This window comes from Danio aesculapii, chromosome 6, assembly GCF_903798145.1.
Source record: "Danio aesculapii chromosome 6, fDanAes4.1, whole genome shotgun sequence".
Classification (NCBI taxonomy): Eukaryota; Metazoa; Chordata; class Actinopteri; order Cypriniformes; family Danionidae; genus Danio; species Danio aesculapii.
Genome location: NC_079440.1, coordinates 41410019 through 41428458, shown reverse-complemented (window position 1 = coordinate 41428458; position 18440 = coordinate 41410019). Strand labels below are relative to the sequence as shown.

At 34.1% G+C, this 18440-nt stretch overlaps 1 protein-coding gene across 2 annotated transcripts in view; it reads left to right on the top strand.

Annotated features, from left to right (window-relative positions):
• Nucleotides 1–2293: 2293 nt before the first annotated feature.
• Nucleotides 2294–18440, top strand: part of tns2b (tensin 2b) — a 36888-nt gene continuing 20741 nt past the window's right edge. The window contains exons 1-11 of one of the 2 annotated variants that reach the window (XM_056460181.1): nt 2294–2805; nt 7495–7600; nt 9967–10004; nt 13691–13723; nt 14888–14922; nt 15127–15310; nt 15388–15438; nt 15553–15675; nt 16207–16271; nt 18160–18243; nt 18322–18434. In XM_056460181.1, the coding sequence (XP_056316156.1) occupies nt 2692–2805; nt 7495–7600; nt 9967–10004; nt 13691–13723; nt 14888–14922; nt 15127–15310; nt 15388–15438; nt 15553–15675; nt 16207–16271; nt 18160–18243; nt 18322–18434 (946 nt within the window). In that variant the 5' untranslated portion in view covers nt 2294–2691. The remainder of the gene's footprint in view (nt 2806–7494; nt 7601–9966; nt 10005–13690; nt 13724–14887; nt 14923–15126; nt 15311–15387; nt 15439–15552; nt 15676–16206; nt 16272–18159; nt 18244–18321; nt 18435–18440) is intronic. The other variant, XM_056460182.1, reaches the window with a different exon arrangement.

Below are 18440 nucleotides of genomic sequence, written 5' to 3'. Positions count from 1 at the left end.
GCGCGCTATTTTTCTGTCGCCTGCTCGTTTAAGCGCGATCTCGTTAAAGTATGACTTTGTGACTCGTTATGAGATTAAGCCTTCAGAAAGTGATTACTGGTGTATGGTTTGTTCTGTAGTCGGTAGTTAGTGGTTTTCCTAGTCAAATTCACAACGAAATATTTTTAAATGTGTGAACAAAAATAACTTATTTTATAGGGATGGTTTTGATAGCTAGCATGTTAATGGACTTTAATGAATATACTAAGCGACTAACGTAAATTTTAGCCATGGAGTGTGACTATTTTTTTTATCACCTGACACCCCCCACAGTTCGTGTTTGTTTGAGGTTATATTTTAAAAGTTTAACAAGTGTCCACAGAATACAGAGAGGCATTTAAAAGACTTGCTTGAGAGGCCAAAAGCAGGTATGTGACATTGAGTCCTGTGTGTTTTCAGCCTCTCGTGACAGATGCAGAGCTGTGTGTGTGTGTTTAGTGGGTTTTCTGCTGTGTCAGGTGCACGTATGTGTATTGTTGTTTCTGTTGTGTGCTGAACGACAGTTGGTGTTTAACTGGTGGTCTCTGAACACAGAACCTTAAAAACTAGCCCAAAATTAAATATGTATCGGTATTGAACAACTTTGTATTTTTTCTTGAGACTATTAATGTAGTGTTTTCAGTTTCTTAACTTACAGGTGTGAGTTCAATTAACTTGTGGTGTGCAGTCAGATAATTAAAACAATTAGTGTAACTTAAGTCAGAACATAAGTCCTGAAGTTTGTATGGCTACATTGACTGTTTGTATTTCTGCAGTGTCGAGTGTGATGATAAAACAGTCATAAAAAGTTAGGCAATTCAGCAGGTTGTAATTAGTTAATGTTGGTCAACTTTAGGTCATTAGGTTAATTTTAGTACTTTACTGAACTGTAATGAAATGACAATTATTATTTTAGAGCTGAATTCATTGGTCATCCAGAATTTTTTTCTAAATAAGCCTGGCAAGAATATTATACTATTGTTACACTAAATCGTTGTAAATCATGCTATAAATATAACCGCTATGTTTTGCTCAGAAAAAAGTAGTGAAGCGGCACATTTTAAAGTATAATCTACAAATGAAACCTGTATTATAGTTATCATTTGATCAAAAAGTTTTTTAACAATTCTCTTTTGTCTTTGACCCTATTACAAATTAATGAAATGTCTAATGAACTTTTTTGGACAAGCAATTTAATTATACTTTGAGAAAAATAATTTAGGGGAAAGCAGGGAGGTTTTAAACATATGTTGTGTTATATATTCCCTTATTTATGTACTGCAAAGTTTTAGTTTTTCTCTTTTTATTTACACTTAAGTGAAATTATTATTAATTATTATATTCAGTTGAATATATTTTATGCATTTTCATTTGTCATTTTTTTATTCATTAATTAGCTTGTATATAGATGGATCAATTGCAAATCAAATTCTCTTTCTATATATGTGGGTGTATATATATAACAACAATGACTTCTAGTTGATCATTTAGATCATCTCTTGAACTGCATCCCAATCATCACAAATACTGCAGAAGACGCACTGGAACCCCCATGGACCCAAGAACAGAAAGCAGTCAAGTTTGGTGAAGGAAAAATCATGGTTTGAGGTTACATGTGAGAGATATGCAGAGTCGATGGCAACATTTGTGCTGGGCTGAAGACATTTGTGCTGGGCTGGCCTTTACATTACAAATTCTTCAGCAGGATAGCACTTCTTTTTATATTCAGCTTCCACATCAAAGTTCCTGAAAACAAAGAAGGCCAAGGTGCTCCAGGATTGGCCAACCCATTCACCAGATATGAACATTATTGAGCACGTCTTGGGTAAGATGGAAGATGAACCAAAAAAATCCCTCTCGGCATCTCTCGGTGTCCTCCCTCTGACAGTCTCTTGCCCCTCACGTGCACACTGATGTAACGCCCATATTTATATATATATATATGTGTGTGTGTAATGATTTTGCTACCTCAAAAATGCTTTCATTCCACAGATCTTTAATAATACATTTGCATAAAGCATTCTTACAAATAACTTCTCCCCTTGCAGCTTTCCCCTTGTCCATTATGAGCTTCATTATGAATAGAATATTATTCATGGACAAGTTTTTTGTGGTTTCATGTGCTCCACAGTAACTTATTGAGTACACCCACACATGCAGATGCGAGGCGAGTGCTGCATGGACTGAGCGGATGTGAAGAAGCAAGAACAGATGCTTTGTTGTCTTATTCTGCCAATGAAAGATGGAGATGAGGAGGAACAGAGGGTCAAATGCTGCTGTCCTGGGAACTTAAGGTGCGTGTGTGTGTTTGTGTGTGTGAGAGAGAAGGCTCCCAGTGGGTGTGCTGGGCTGGAGTGCCAGAGAAGAGGAAGGGTCTGACGTAACCCTGCCAAAAACAGCTGCGAGTCGGAGGAGGGCGTTACATTAGTGTGCATGCGAGGGGCAAGAGACTGTCAGAGGGAGGACACCCGAGAGACGCCGAGAGGGACACTTTGGCATTGGGAGAGAATGTGTGGAAAAGAAGGTAGGAGAGACATGATTCTGTGTAGGAACTGGATGCTGAGACGTTGAGGAACAAGGAGCAACCTGGACCGGAGGTTAAGGAGAGCAGGGGCGAAGAAAGTGTGAGAGGAGAAGAAAAGGAGATCTCAGGAAGAATAAAGCAGAAGGATAATGGGGTGTATCTTCAGCAAGCAGCAGTGGGATAAAGAGACAAGTTCTCAACCCTCGGACCCCCCAAAAACACGAGACCATGCAGAGGATGCAGAGATTCTCAGTTTGACAGAGGTACGTGTGTGTGTGTGTGTGTGTGTGTGTGCGTGCACGTGGGGTCATGTATAGGTGAGAAGACCTCCAGGACCATGATTACACTGGATCTCCTTCACTGTTTATATTTGTATTCTATGTCTGCTGTAAATCATTTTATATTTGCAATATTTAGAGTCAGGTGAGTTCAAATAGGAGTCTGTTGGCTTTTGGTGTCCATTATTATTTATTTATTCATAGTTATTCATTTGTAAATGAGTTATATACTTAAGTTATTTTGATATTTCATAAAAGTATATAGATGTGTTTAGAAAGTTTATACTACAGTAAGGTTTGGATTATTTTGTATAACAAACTATTGTAGTTTAATATCAATTAAATGTACATGTTAATTTGAAATGCGTTTACATTTGATTTAGCATTAAGTGTTTATTGTTACTTTGATCATTTATTAAAATGTAATATTGGTTTTATAAAACAAATAAAAAAAATTAGAATGATGCCAGAAATGCTAGTTTAGATTTATAAATGATTTATTTAAAATGTCATTTGCACACACATCTATCTTAAGAGGCCACTTGAAAATTCTCAGTTTGTTTGTGCTGTATGTTTTTGTAGAATAGTTATTTTTACTATATTTATTTTTTTGTTACTTATGATATCTATTATTATGAAGTTTTATGCATTTACACTTGTTTCCTAGGTTGACTGGGTCTGTTAGAGAATGTTTCTGATATGAAAGTATATGAAGACTTAAGATGCAAAAACCTCTAAATGCCATCTGAAGTTTTCCTCTAAAATTACCATTTTTAGCCGGCTCCTGTGTGTATGTTCAGTAATATCACTTCTATGGCAAAGAATAAGTCCTTTTCCTGGTCTTTAAAGTCAAATATCTCAAAATAAACAAAGGAGGCTGAGAAAAATCTTCATTTTTAACGCCACTTAGAGGTTTTTGCATCTGAACTCCTCAAATGTTGTCACTGTTTGAGATGCAGTTTAATATATCCTTTGGCCAGTTGTAAATTGAATGTGTCTGGCTTCCGGTGGCATCGGCTTCCAGTTATTTTTAGCTCTACAAAGCAGCACATTACATGGCTTGATATTATACACCAGTATTTCCTCTTGCATATTATTATCATGTAATGTTTTGATTATAATCACACAGGTTTATAACATGGTTTTATGACTATTGCCTTTTGTTATTCTCTTGTTTATTCCTTAAAACAAATGAATGGAAATCTCGCACAATCACAACAACTTAATTCTGCTTTAAAATAAGGTGATATAGAGCAGCTGAAAAATGAAGTGCACATAAAGCTATTTTTCACAGCAGGATGAAAATAATCTAAAGGGAGATTCCTGTCAGTGAGCATTCCTCCACACACAAACACTCACTCACAATCACACTTCCATGTCCATCACTGGGCGACAGCTTGACTCTTTGGGGTCAGACAGCTTTAGTATGTTATGTGGCTTTAAAAAACTAGCCCATAGAATGGAAGATGAACCTCCTCAGAGATCAGAATGCACCTAAATAGAATATTTCCACTCCACATAATGTGTTTTTAGCAAGTGGTAAACACTTGCAGAGCTCTTGACATAAAAAAAGACTAAAATATTTTCCATAACCACTGGCAAATCACTGCCATGCAAGCATAGACAAAACACGTATGTTTCCTAGGGATCCTGTGGTCAGAAAGACTGGTTAAAAATAGACAGAGGAATTCTGGGACGGTGGAGGCAATACCTCGGCCTTCCCGTCCCACCTGCTCCTGTGTATAACTGACTGTAAGAGAATTACTACTGGCACTTAACTTTATTTCTAAATGTTAAGCAGATAAACTTTTTATTTCCCTCTTTCTCCCTGTCATACAGCCTGTATGCTTGACATTGGAGGAATTCTCATAATCTAAACAGAGAGTTCATTTTGCACTCTTCAACACAGCAGTATTGAGAAGACATGAGGAGAAAGCTGTCTGTGTCTGTGTGTGTTGGAAATGTGGAGGGAAATGCTTGATCCATGAGCCAAACTTTGGCTGCTGAAAGCGAGAGAGAAAGAATGAAGGGTGGAGAGCTGAAAAAGTGCTTATCGGGAGCCATGTTTAAAAAGAAATGAACCGTAGTTTATTCTTTATGAATGTTTTACATGTGACACCTGGCTGTGACAGGCTCGGACTCTATGTAAACAAACTCTAGGAACGGTACTTTGAGTAGTTGATGAGTGAACAGTTATAAGTGTGATTTATAAAACATCACGTGTCTATAGAACAGATGTATTTTGCTTAAAACTTAGCTTAGACATGCTTTATTAAAGAAATTATAGAATACACAGAGATTAGTGTCCTAATATCATAGCCTTTGTTTACTTACCACTTAAAGCCTGTAGGTGGCAGCATTGTCTACCTTTTTACAGCCTGAGATAAATCTAACCACGTGTAATGAAGGCCCACCTTACCTTTCAAACATTTTGAGTCAGTTCGAGTTTTTATTAAAAGCTTTTTTTTTCAGCAAACACATCAATTTGATTAAAAGTGGCAGTAAATACTTAAACCGTGTTTAAAAATGTGTAAAAATTGTTTAACATAGTAAATTACCTTTAACTTTACACAAAACATTGTTTTATGAACCATTTGTACGCTTTTAAAGCAGTGAAATCAATTAAATATACTTTAGGAATATTCAAAATCACAACAATTTCTAGAAGTCTAAATTTACTTTTTACTTTTAAATTTATTGAAATACTCCACACAACAAATGATTTATAAAAGTAATATTCGGGGATGCTACGCTTGACCGGCCAATTATTGGGGCCAACTGATCTGGCTAATCTCATGAACCGATCGCAAGTGTATGTGCTAGTTGGAGATTTGAATATATTTGAATGACCTTGCATGTATTTAGGCCTTTTTACATATAAGAACTAAAAGTTCTGTGTTTTTGACAATATCGCAAGTTCACTAAAATCCTTGCTGAAAATATTAGATACATTTAAAAAAAAAACATACATTTTTTAACATGAATACTTAATAATTTAACTTCTTGTCAGGGGCTGATTTAACCAATAAGCAAGATACGCAGCCGCTTAGGGCCCCAGGAAATCTGAGGGCCCCCAAATAAATACCTAGTAGTATAAATTCTATCTATAAATTAAATATAACATAATTTTTAATCATATTTTGTATGATGAGTGTCTAAAAATAAAATGTAATGTTTATTATTTGTTAAAACAATAAAAAATTTATTAAAGTACAAAAGGAGCATTTAAGAACTTTTGGGCCCCATGTCTGGAATTGCTTAGGGCCCCCAAATCACTAAATCCACCCCTGCTTGTTGTAGTTTACTTATTGCAATAAACATTAGTTTATATGCCTATTTCATTTTAGTAAAGAAGTAATGGATTCATATGTTTGCATTTTAGCTTCTTATGCATTAAATATGCTCTCCAAACTTTTTCTCGATTGAGACATGTTGAATACTTTTTCCATCATTTGCAATGTTTCCAAATATCATTGTTAGTCATTTTGCTTTTTTTTTATCTATTATTTTCTGTAAAGCTGCTTCTGACTATGACATGTTCACACCTAAATGGTTATAAGAGACATGTTTAAGAGATAATATACAGCATCCTTAATTTATTCTCTTAGGTAAGGCCAGATCTCCACTTAAGTATCATACGTGGAGGGAAAATGTGGAATGGGAAAATTATAAAGCATGAAGCATCAGAATTGGTACTCTGTATCGGCCGATCACCATGACATGAAATCCCGATCGGAGCATCCCTACTAATAATATAATATATTATAATATAATCACCAATTAATCCAGAAAAGTATTGATCACGACCATCACATTTCAACAACAATCAAGAAAATAGTTGCATAAAAGTTCAGCTTTACCATTAGAGACATAATTTAGAGCCATTTTCCCCCATATAAATGCAGCTTAATGGCTAAAAAGAAAAACTATTATTCCAACACTTTTGCATATTTAAATCTTTTGCATTTTTTTTATTATTTAACCATCACAATCATTTCATCAACAAGCTATAATTTACAACAAACTTTACATTCTAGTGTTTAATAATAGCGTTTTTTATATAACACATAAGTACAATAGATTTTCATTTGTGAACTAAATTAGTTATATTAACAATGAACAACATTTTCAAGCATTTAAAATTTTTTTTTTGTTAAATCTCTTGGTCTCAGCATTTGCGAATATGTAAATAACACGAACAAGAACATTTGTGACAACTAATTTTAATTTATTAAATTCTATGAAAATAAATTGTCAGTCGATTAACTGTGTTAGCAAATAAGACCTTTAACTCACTTTGTTCAAGGAAAGATCAAGTTTTCATGGGAGGAAGTGTCAGTTTTGTAGTAGAGAGATCTCATTCGACCATCTTACGTAATATCTGCACGTTGCGCCATAAACAGTTCCATCATCACAATACTATTCATCAATACAAACATACATGGCCTGCAGTGTGTGAGTGATTGATTGATGCTCTTCATCTGGGAGTGTGTGGACATGTGTGCTCAGTGCGCTTTAATATTAGGCTCATCGCTGGCAGATGTGTTTGGCTTTTGTTCTTGCCAAATGTACATGCAAGAATCTCACAATATAAATGCATTTGTGAATAGATATAGATTTATGTATATTTCTGATTAATTTTGATGTTGTTTTTGTGTTTGCGTCCATATGTAGTTGGAGAAAATGGGTTCACACTGCTTTAAGGAGAGGAACTTCAAGAAGAAACACCACTGTGCTGTTTGCAGACAAACACTCGACAGTCTCGGCATGTATTGCAGAGGTAAAGCGGTCTTTTGCTATTTTGACTTAATTTTCTTTGTTTTATTTAATATTTTTTGACTCTTCTCCTAACTCTGACAGGTAGTAGCTGATCACTTTTAATATAGATTACATAATCAGTTTACAAATTTGATATGCTTTTAACTGGATTACATTATCAGATTACAGTTACTTTTGCATGGATTACCTGATTACATAGTCACACAATGAACATACATTAATTTATTCTTCCTATTTTTTTTATCTCCTTTATAATTTCAATTCGGGTCATTAATTGTGACTATTAAAATGATTGTTTTATGAATTGTTTTATAAAAGGTGTTGATTTGATAGGGTTTCTCAAATGCTTTATATAGATTTGTAAAATATTCTAATCAAGAGTTGTAATAAAAACTATTTAACACAGGCCTAACTTTCCTCAATAACTTATAAACTAAGTTAAATTATTATTAAAGTTATTATTAAATAACAATAATTTATAAACTGATTTTTGCTTTTCATCTTTAGAAACTGAATAAAGAACTGAATCAAGAACTGAATCAAATCTAAACAAGACCTTGCAAATCACAATCAAATTGCATCGAATTAGCATGTCTAAATCAATACCCAGACCTACTGTTCACAGATCACAATATAGAATCTCATGTAAACTAATTTGTGATCATCATGTTTCTAAATTTTTTTTAAACAAACATCTCTGTGTTTTTTATTGTAATTCTTCAGTCACACAACTTTTAAAATGTCAGTAAATCCTCTGATCTAAAATATTTTCTTAAAAGGGATTAAAAGCTGTTTGCTAGACAAACTAAGTGAATTGTAATCTAAAAGTAATCCAGAAGTAATCAGAATGCATTTCTTTAAATGAGTAATCACGACTATGCTTCTAACTTGGGCTGCACGATATTGGAAAAATTTGACATTGCAATGTTTTGTTTTGCCGCGATATACACTACCTGACAAAAGTCTTGTGGTCAATCCCAGTTGTAAGAGCAACAAATAATACTTGATTTCTAGTCGATCGTTTGGAAAAGTGGCGGAAGGCAGATTTTTCTCATGAATCATCTGTTGAACCTATTGGAACCCTCATGGACCAAAATTCTCACAGTGATCAGTCAAGTTTGATGAAGAAAACATCATGGTTTGGGGTTACATTCAGTATGGGGGTATGCGAGAGATCTGCAAAGTGGATTGCAACATCAGCAGCCTGAGGTATCAAGACATTTGTGCTGCCCATTACATTACAAACCACAGGAGAGGACAAATTCTTTAGCAGGATAGTGCTCCTTCTCATACTTCAGCCTCCACATCAAAGTTCCTGAATGCAAAAAAGGTCAAGGTGCTGCAGGATTGACCAGCCCAGTTACCAGATATGAACATTATTGATCATGTCTGGGGTAAGATTAAGGAGAAAGCATTGAAGATGAATCCAAATAATCTTGATGAACTCTGAATCCTGCAAGAACACATTCTTTGCCATTCCAGATGACTTTATTAATAAGTTATTTGAGTCGTTGCAGAGATGTATGGATGCAGTCGTCCAAGCTCATGGGAGTCATACACAATATTAATTCTTTTTCCACTGCATCATGACTTTATATTCTATACTGTACATTTTTGTCTGTTAAGTGACAAGACTTTTGTCTAAGCAAAGTCAGACCTTACTGTCCTAATTAAATCATTAAAAATCAAGGCATGATCATATTTTATTTAGGTAAAATAAGCGTAATCTAGAGGCTTTTGCCTTTCATATAAGCCACTTCTAATACCAAATGATCAACTAGAAGTCAAGTTATTATTTGTTGTTCCTAAAACTTGGATAGGCAACAACTATTGTCAGCTAGTGTATATTACGAAATGAATATAATTTCACCAGATGATTTGATTATCTCTATTTGGACAGATCGACTGGGATGATCAAGTCTTTTTCTTTGCAGTGCACCTGAATAAATTATAATAAATGACTTGCAACAATAAATAAATAAACAGTGCAATCAAATGTAAAATAACATGGTCGTCATTGTATAAATAATTAAAAAACAATAATATCTTAATTATTTAGCCTTTAATTAATCATATAATCCTGTGATGTGACTAGTGTGGGTTCACACATTGCGATATCGACACACAAACAATATATTGTTCAGCCTTACTTCCAACTAGTGATTTCATCGTGTTTTTTTTAGTTTTATTATAAATTAAATTATGTTTATTAATTCGTTTCCTCATGGGCACCATTGGCTGATTCATAAGATGATGCTGATTTCCACTTTTACTAAAATTCTGTTTTTACACTGCATCAAAATATGACACACATACATAATGTAAATGTCAAATTTTTATTAATGTAGTCACATTTTCCCCTTGCAGAATGTAAAACTGCAGTGCATAAGAAATGTGAGGAAAAGGTAAGACTTTTCTCTTGTTATTAAGTACGGTATATATGTATAAACATTGGCTTAAAGGAATAGTTAACCTAAAACTGAAAAAAGAAACTCATAAAGGCTCAGTAAATGGTAAGTTTTTATTTTGGGGTAAACTATTCCTTTAACTGTAATTATCTGTTGATTTGAATATGACCTGTGTCCTTGTAGCAAGTTCTTATCTTCTGCTTCAGTGGCTATTGGTCTTGTGACGTGTGTCGCTCTCAAATATACTTCAAATAGCACTAATTCAGATGAGTTATGAACTCTGGTTATCTCTGGTATTAATAGAAATTGCGATCAGTCACTGGATGCCTACAGTACATTACATAGATCTACACCAGTAAATCCACACGCTCCACCACAGCTGTTCCTCTCTTTCTCTTTTTATCTGTGTCAGTATCTCCTGTGCTTTTTTATTGTTTTCTTAAAGAGCAAAAATGATTATGTAACAGTTTTTAGGCTTCTCTTGAGTTTAATTTACTTACTTAATAAGTATGTAAATGCCTTTCCTGAACTTAAAATGCCAAATGTCAAAATTGTACAGCAAAAATTATTCATTCCCAAATGGATGCTGGAGAAAAAGATGATTCAAACTGAAATACAAAAACATTTATAGTTATGAAAAAAAAATCAATATTTGAATCACTAGTTTCGCTTTACCAATTGGTGTCCAAATCAATAATACAGATTACCTTAGAATAAGCAAAGTTTTCAGTCTTATGCTTGAGTTAAATATCTGAAAATTAAAATGTTAAAACAACACACCCTTAATCATTCATTCCTCGATGCATGGTGGAAAAAAAGGTGAACAGTACTGTAACACAAAACCATTTTTAGTGTTTGGAAAATGATTTAAAGAGCATCGTGCATTTTTGCAAATGGTTTAACTTAAACAAATAGTACATAAGTCTGGTACCACTTTACTCTAAGGTTCAGTTTGTTCTCCAGTAAAGTTTTCTTTATAAAGCTGTTCAGAAAACTGCTGAGAGTAACTTTTACTGAGGATTATAAGCATACAGTATAAAAATCAAATAAAAGCAAATCTATTTTTCAAAATTATTTACATATTTTAAAATGTATATAAAAATGGCCAAATTGCATTTATGGAACATATATTTGTTTCTGAAAACCTATTTTTTGTCCATAAACCTAAGTAAAACTATACGTGAAAACATTTCTTACCATGTGGGTCTTACCAATATCTGTGAGGCTAAGGTGATTACTTGTTAAAGGCTTATTGTAATCAAATGTTTTAAAATGTCCTACAATTTGGACTGACACACCCATTATTGCAAAGATTTTCTCCAAAATCCTCAAGTTAGGGGCTACTTTTAACCTTAAGATGTTTTGTGAATATGGACAAGTGCTGTAAATAAATAATTATCTTTAATAAAAGACACATTAAGGCTATACACATTAAAAGCACTATTAACTGCATTTATTCAAAATTAAAACATATTCTAAAAAATGCACTAAAACTTTCAGGTGATTGTTATTGATCAAATAAATTATGTAAATCCCCTAGGAAAAAACATTTTAGTGTTTTTTTTCACAATTAGCAAATTTTTATTCAATTTACAATATATAGCAAAGTAGGTGGTTTGAATTTAAAACAAATTTGGTAAAATATGGACAAGTCCAGCCACTGGGTTACATTTAGAAATAAAAGTTTCAGGGATTGTGTTCCAGGTTTTACCCAAATTTTATGTAAATTTTAGATGGTAAACAAACATTTTCTATTCTCCATTGTATAGGCAAAAGCAAATCAGTAGGATCCAAAACCGTTACCAACATTCCCCAAAATTTGTATATTTTTATATTCACAGACAATATAATGTAATACAGGTTGGAATAACATGAGTAAATGATTATTGAAATTATTCTTAGCATTAACTAATGGGTAATTACTTCAGCTAATTAGTTTAAGAACCATGACCTAAAAATGAAAAATTATACTAATCCAGAAAACCTTTGGACACTTTAAGCAATCTAAGAATACTTTTTAGTGCATGCCGCCTGGTTTGAGAGAGCAAGAGAGAAAGCATTGGGTGGGAGAGAGAGAGAGAGAGGATCAGAAAGAGAGGAGAGCACTGGTGTGTGTGTGTGTTTGTGTGCTATTGAAACTCTAGAAACCTGGACTCATCTGATAAAGGTACAGTCACTTTTGCTTTTTAAACAGAGGGATATTATTTCACTTTCAAAAGTTACACATAGTGTACATTTCAATTTAAATAATGGGATTAGGTTTTGAGATAAAGATCTGCTTGGCACAAAAAAGACTATAGATAATACTATACTACAGTGACTATAGTGAATCATCAGTGAAATCTGACACATGAGAGATGCTGTTATAAATGATTATAACAGATGAACATGCGTCTTTGTTAGTTTCAGAATTTTCTGTGTGCTCGCCTGCATTTTAGCCAAGTTTATGCTACCTGATAAAAACAGGATGTCATTAATGAACCCCTGTGTGTTTTTTATCCCACAAAAAAGATGTCTTTTATCTGCACTGTACTGTGATTTTGACATTGTCATAGCCACAGATTACTTTCAACTCCAGACGTATTGATTTCCAGCAGGGCGTCAATCAATCTACACTCATATGGAGCTCTAATAATTAATAAAATGACTTTTACATTAGTTCAGGGCAGCAATGCACTGAATATTCATGGCAAAAATACTCCTACTAACCGACTCATGATGAGGAGGAGGAGGAGACACAGGGCCAGCTGATCATCTGAAATAGAGTGGTGGAAATAGTTCATAAAGCCAGCAGGCATTTCATCTGTCCTGGATGGAGAGAGAGATCAGCTGCTTTTGTTTCTCGATCTCCACGTCTCCACCTTCAGTCCACATCAGTCAATTAAGATTATCCCTCTCCAAAATGTAGAATGATGGTCAATTGAGGCTTTTGGTGACAGATTCTCAAACATTTACATTAGATTTACCCCAGTTGTAAAATATAAATGGCATAATCTAATAAAACTGCTGAAGGCATATGAAGAGTCATGTTTGTTAGTTAAAATGTGAAGTTAGTGAACTAATTATTAGGATGGAAGCAAAGTAAACGTGTGCAAACATGTGCACTCACACACATACTCATGCACAGTGTTAAACAGTACCAGATGTCCCCTGGTGTGATAATAACCTAATGAGGACAGAGAGGATGTCTTTAAATGGAGAGTCACTCTGTGGCCCCAAAGTATGCTGAAGTGTGTGTTTAAGACACCGCTGTGTGTCTCACTTATGCACTCTGCTGTCTAAACACTTTAAAAACATGAGGCAAAGATGTTTAAATCTGTGTATTTATTTTCCACGTGCCTGCCAACCTGACTTCACCAAGTAGGACATGTATAACATCTATGTAGATCCTGGAACAACATTCCAATCAGCCAATCAGAATTAAGGGATACGTTCACAGTTTATGTTAAGTTTAGACTTACGTTTAGGTTTATGCACCTCTACATGATTGTAGGCTGATGTTGGGAATAATTTACAGTTATGCTTGGGTTTAGGGGTAGGGAATGGGTATGGATTACATTTTTGAACAAAAATGATGTTCCAGGATCAACATAGATGTTAATCCGGGATCGCATTGTACTTGACAAAATCATGACGTGCCCACTTGCCTTCGCTAATACACACCTTTCTTTTCTTTCTTCCAGGTCTCTGTCCCCTGTGAAGTAGTTTCAGATCCTGTGAGTTTTGCTCATTTATTTTTTGTAACATATTATGACTGAGGAACACTTGCATGTTTGAAAAAAAGGTTTCACTAAATGGAGATTTGTGAAATCCCAAGCCACATTTAACCTTAAATACATTCTTAACACATTACTTCAATTAGCAGGATCTAGTTGAGACTTAAGGAATCTTATGACAACCGATTATAAGTAAAATATCACATACTGATTGATGTGAAAATGAGAATTTGTGTGGACTTAGAAACTTAAAGCACACAGCTTCAGGACATTTTCTCAACTTATTACTTGTTTTTTTTTATTGCAGTGTGAGTTTTTTTACATTCAGGAATTCTTTCAACATTTCTCAGTAATTTTTAGCATTGATAGACAGTTGTTCTAGAAAAAGACCTTGTAATTCTTAGTGTGCTCCACACTGGTGTGTGGACTTGTCAAACCACCTGCAGAACACACTCTCTCCTTTTCGTATGATTAGTCAGAGAAAAAAACAAAAACCTAAGACTTGTCATAACCTTTCTATACTGCTGTTCTGAAGATATGAAGTGCTTCTTTTATTCTCACGTGTAAGTCACTTTAGATAAAAGCATCTGCTAAAGGAATACATGTAGTTCTTATTAATAACGATTTTTAAATGAGTTTTTAACACTTGTTCTGTTGTTGTCATTTTGTATTAGTTTTTTTAAAATATGATTGTATGCTTTTATTCATTTTACTTTAGTTTCATTTAAGATAATAAGTTCAGCTAAATCAAATGGTGGAAATACCTTGGCAAATAGCTAAAATAAAACAATATGTCTAAGTCAAACGTTTGCCCGGAATTCTACATCAAGTAAGAAAAGTAATCCTATATGAAAGAGTACATACAGTATTTGAGCATATACTTTAACATGTCAGAAGTAATAGTCCTTTCCTTGTGGTCAGTATTTACTAATTGAATATATTCTATTCATTCTATTTCCAAGTTTTAACATGTATTATTTGACTTTACATAAGGTTTGTGTTTTGTGGTTTCAAATTTTAGAACAATTATGCCATTGTTAAATTTACAAAGTGTGTTTGATGTATTCCAGATTAAAACTTAAATATGTATGTGTGTGTGTATATATTTATTTATTTATTTAGTTACTTACTCACTCACAATCTCTTAACTCTGATCTCTCCTAGCCACCATTACAAAACCAGATGAACGTCCCTCAAAGGTAAGAGCTAATTTCATAAAGTAAAAACATTATTATGAGTTCATAAAATAATTCACACAAAACGTAACTGTCATTAATTATTCGCCTTTAGGTTGATTTTAAAATCATTCTGGTTGTCATTCAAGTCATTGAATAAGTTGAATTATGCATATGAGTGTGATTTGTGTGTGCGTGCATTTGTGTGTGTGTATTGTTGTTTCACAGTAAAGCCAGCATGGAGACCGTCATGGAGAAACTGATGGGCAGTCATTATGATTTCGACTTGACCTACATCACTGAGCGAATCATCTCTGTCCTGTATCGGTCTGACCTGGACGAACAGCGTTACAGTGCTAACCTGAAAGAAGTGGCGTCCATGTTAAAATCTAAACATCAAGACAAATTTTTGGTTAGTAATGTTTCTGTTTAAAATGCTTTAGTTTTAATCCAAATGAATTTAACACTCTTTCACTCTCTCTCTCTTAGCTTATAAATCTGTCAGAGAAACGCCATGACATCTGCAGGCTAAACCCAAAGGTATCTTCCGGTGGTTTTTACTTGTAGATTTGCATAAAACCTCTTTTAAATGTCTCTCTATGGCTTATTGGATTTGATGTATTCCTCCTTTTCTGTATTTCTGGGATGCATAAGGTGGAGGAGTTTGGGTGGCCTGATTTGCATGCCCCGCCCCTCGATAAAATATGTGCCGTATGCAAGACTATGGAGAACTGGCTTAACTCTGACCCCAACAATGTGGTTGTACTGCACTGCAAGGTTAGAATCAAAAGTTACTCGATATACTTAACATTTAATGTATAAGAGGTAAAAGTTTCTGAATGCCATTATGGTCTAATTAAAGGAGTAGGTCATCCAAAAATGAGGTTCTGTCATTATATTCTTACTCCAAAGTCGTTTCAAACTCACATGAATGTATTTTGAATGGAAAAGTTTAGACTAATGTACTCTCTTTTCCATGCAGTCGCAATGAATTTGGAGTGAAGTGACAGAAAGCAAATCATGGACGAATTATAAAAGTAGTTTATACTGTATTCCTAGTGTAATGGGATCTTTTCTAACATAATCTTTGCCTCATGTGGGCTGTTAAACATTGTGATTGAATGAGAGGCAGTGAGTCGAGCTCAATAACCAGACTGATCCGACATATACTTGTAAATGAGGACCGAATTTTAGTTTTATCGAATTTTTAATGCTATTGAAATCATATCTATAAATTATTATTGGTTGTTGCATTTATTTTGTCTTCTCATTCTGCCCTTCATTTTTCTCTATTTGTTACTATCTCAGGGAAACAAAGGGAAAACAGGGGTGATCGTGGCAGCTTACATGCACTATAGCAAGATATCAGCTGGGTAATTACACACATATACACAAACATAGACAAAACTACATAAACCCAGACAAAGGTAAACTAAATGAAACCAAACATAACTAAACAGACAAAGCTAAATACAACAAAACTAAATTATTCCTAAATTAAACCAGTTGAATCAGTTAAACTAGTTTAGTTTGAAATAACTAAAGCAGAAATTAAACAAAACTGTATTAAACAAAACAAACAAAACGTACAGAATGCTACCTAAAGGACTAAATTTGAAGACTACACATTCACAAATAAACTTCATTGAACACACACACACACACACACACACACACACATATATATATATTATATATAAACAGTATATATAGGGCAACTATGACGAAAATCAATTTTCGTAAGCTGTTTGGACAGAACTGTGAGTATGTGTAGTTTGTCCACAGTCATATTGGTGTGATATAAACACAAGAAGTCTCTTTTTTTTAATTTACTGACGTTAAAATAGGATCCAAATCCCAGTGATTGAGGCTCACCGGAACGTGACGTAGGAGTCTTGATCCACCGAATTGATTGACAGGTGCCATCTCTCCATAATAACATGTATACACATGTCCACAGAACAAAGAAACTATGGAACAAAGATGTTCCAACTCTCTGTGATCAGCTGCACCTCAATAATTAATTTTATACATTTAAATCATTTTTAAAACAGCATGTTTGTACTAAAGACAGTAAAATCACTATTTAATTCTGATCCGCTATAATCACCACGGCCGCATGGTGTCAGTAAGTCTGTGTGTGTGTACTGCAAACGGCATTTGTGTGTGACTCATCATTTCAGACAGGCTTAAATAAACTCCACCACAAATACATCAAATAAACTTGCTTGGTATTTTTGACTAGTGACCTTATTTCAGCTTTATCCGTGTCTATTTCTATCACTGACTGCTGTTTATCTGACATAATGCATGAAAAGCAGACAGACACGTCAGAGCGGAGGGCGGGGAGAAGCAGCTCATTTGCATTTAAAGCCACAGGCTACAAAAACAGCTACACTGTACTCAGACAACAAAATAGGCAACATTATATAATAAATAATGTGATGGGTATTTTGACTTTACAGACCCATTCTGGAGACACCAACGGCTTATCTTACATCTTGTAAAATGGTTAAAATAGATATCGTATCATTTAATGTTTATATATAATGTCTGCTCTATACACAAAGCCTTAACATTTCTGCTTTTTATTGTAATGCAATAATTTGCACCTTTTGTAAAGCTGCTTTGAAACAGTAATTATTGTGAAACGTGCTATACAAATAAACTTAAACTGAATTGAAAACTAAGCAAAGCCGAACTTCTAACTGATATCAGACAAGTAAACAAAACTAAGTGAATCTTAAAGCAAACCAATTGAAGCTAAACAAAACCAAATTAATCTAAATGAAACCAAGCTAAACAAACAAGACAAAGCAAACTAAAGAAAACTGAGCAAAACTGAAAACAAATGTTAAACAAAACCTAAACAAACCCAAACTGAACTAAACCGGCCAAAATTAACCACAACTCAACAGATTCTAAACCAAACCAGATGAAACTAAGCAAAATAGTCAAAATCAAAAGTAAACAAAATCAAACCAATCTTTACAAAACTAGGCCAAACCAACATAAAAAAAATAGACAAACCTAAATGAGACTAAACAAATCCACACTAATCAACAACAAACAAAACTAAACTAAACAACATATATTAAATAGGAAACTCAATTTAAAACTTAATGCTAACATTTTGGTTAAATAAATATGCTTGTGATAAGCTGAAGAGAGTTCTTTAAAAACATTTGAAATGGTGCTTTCTTGCGGAGTTTGTAATAATTCATGTCTGGGATTTTAATTAATTTGACTGTGTGTGTGCAGGGCAGATCAGGCTCTCTCAACAGTTGCTATGACGAAATTTTGTGAGGATAAAATCTCTTCCTTTATCCTGCCATCTCAGAACAGGTTTGAATAACCTTTATTTCTGTTTGTTCCGGAATAACCTGTTCTTGTGTGGTCATGATGTTCTCCGTGTCGTTGTAGGTATATATATTATTTTGCCGGTCTCCTCTCGGGCTCAATAAAGATGAACAGCTCACCTCTGTTCCTGCATCAGATTCATGTTCCAGTTTCACCCAACTACCAGTCAGGAGGAGGTACAC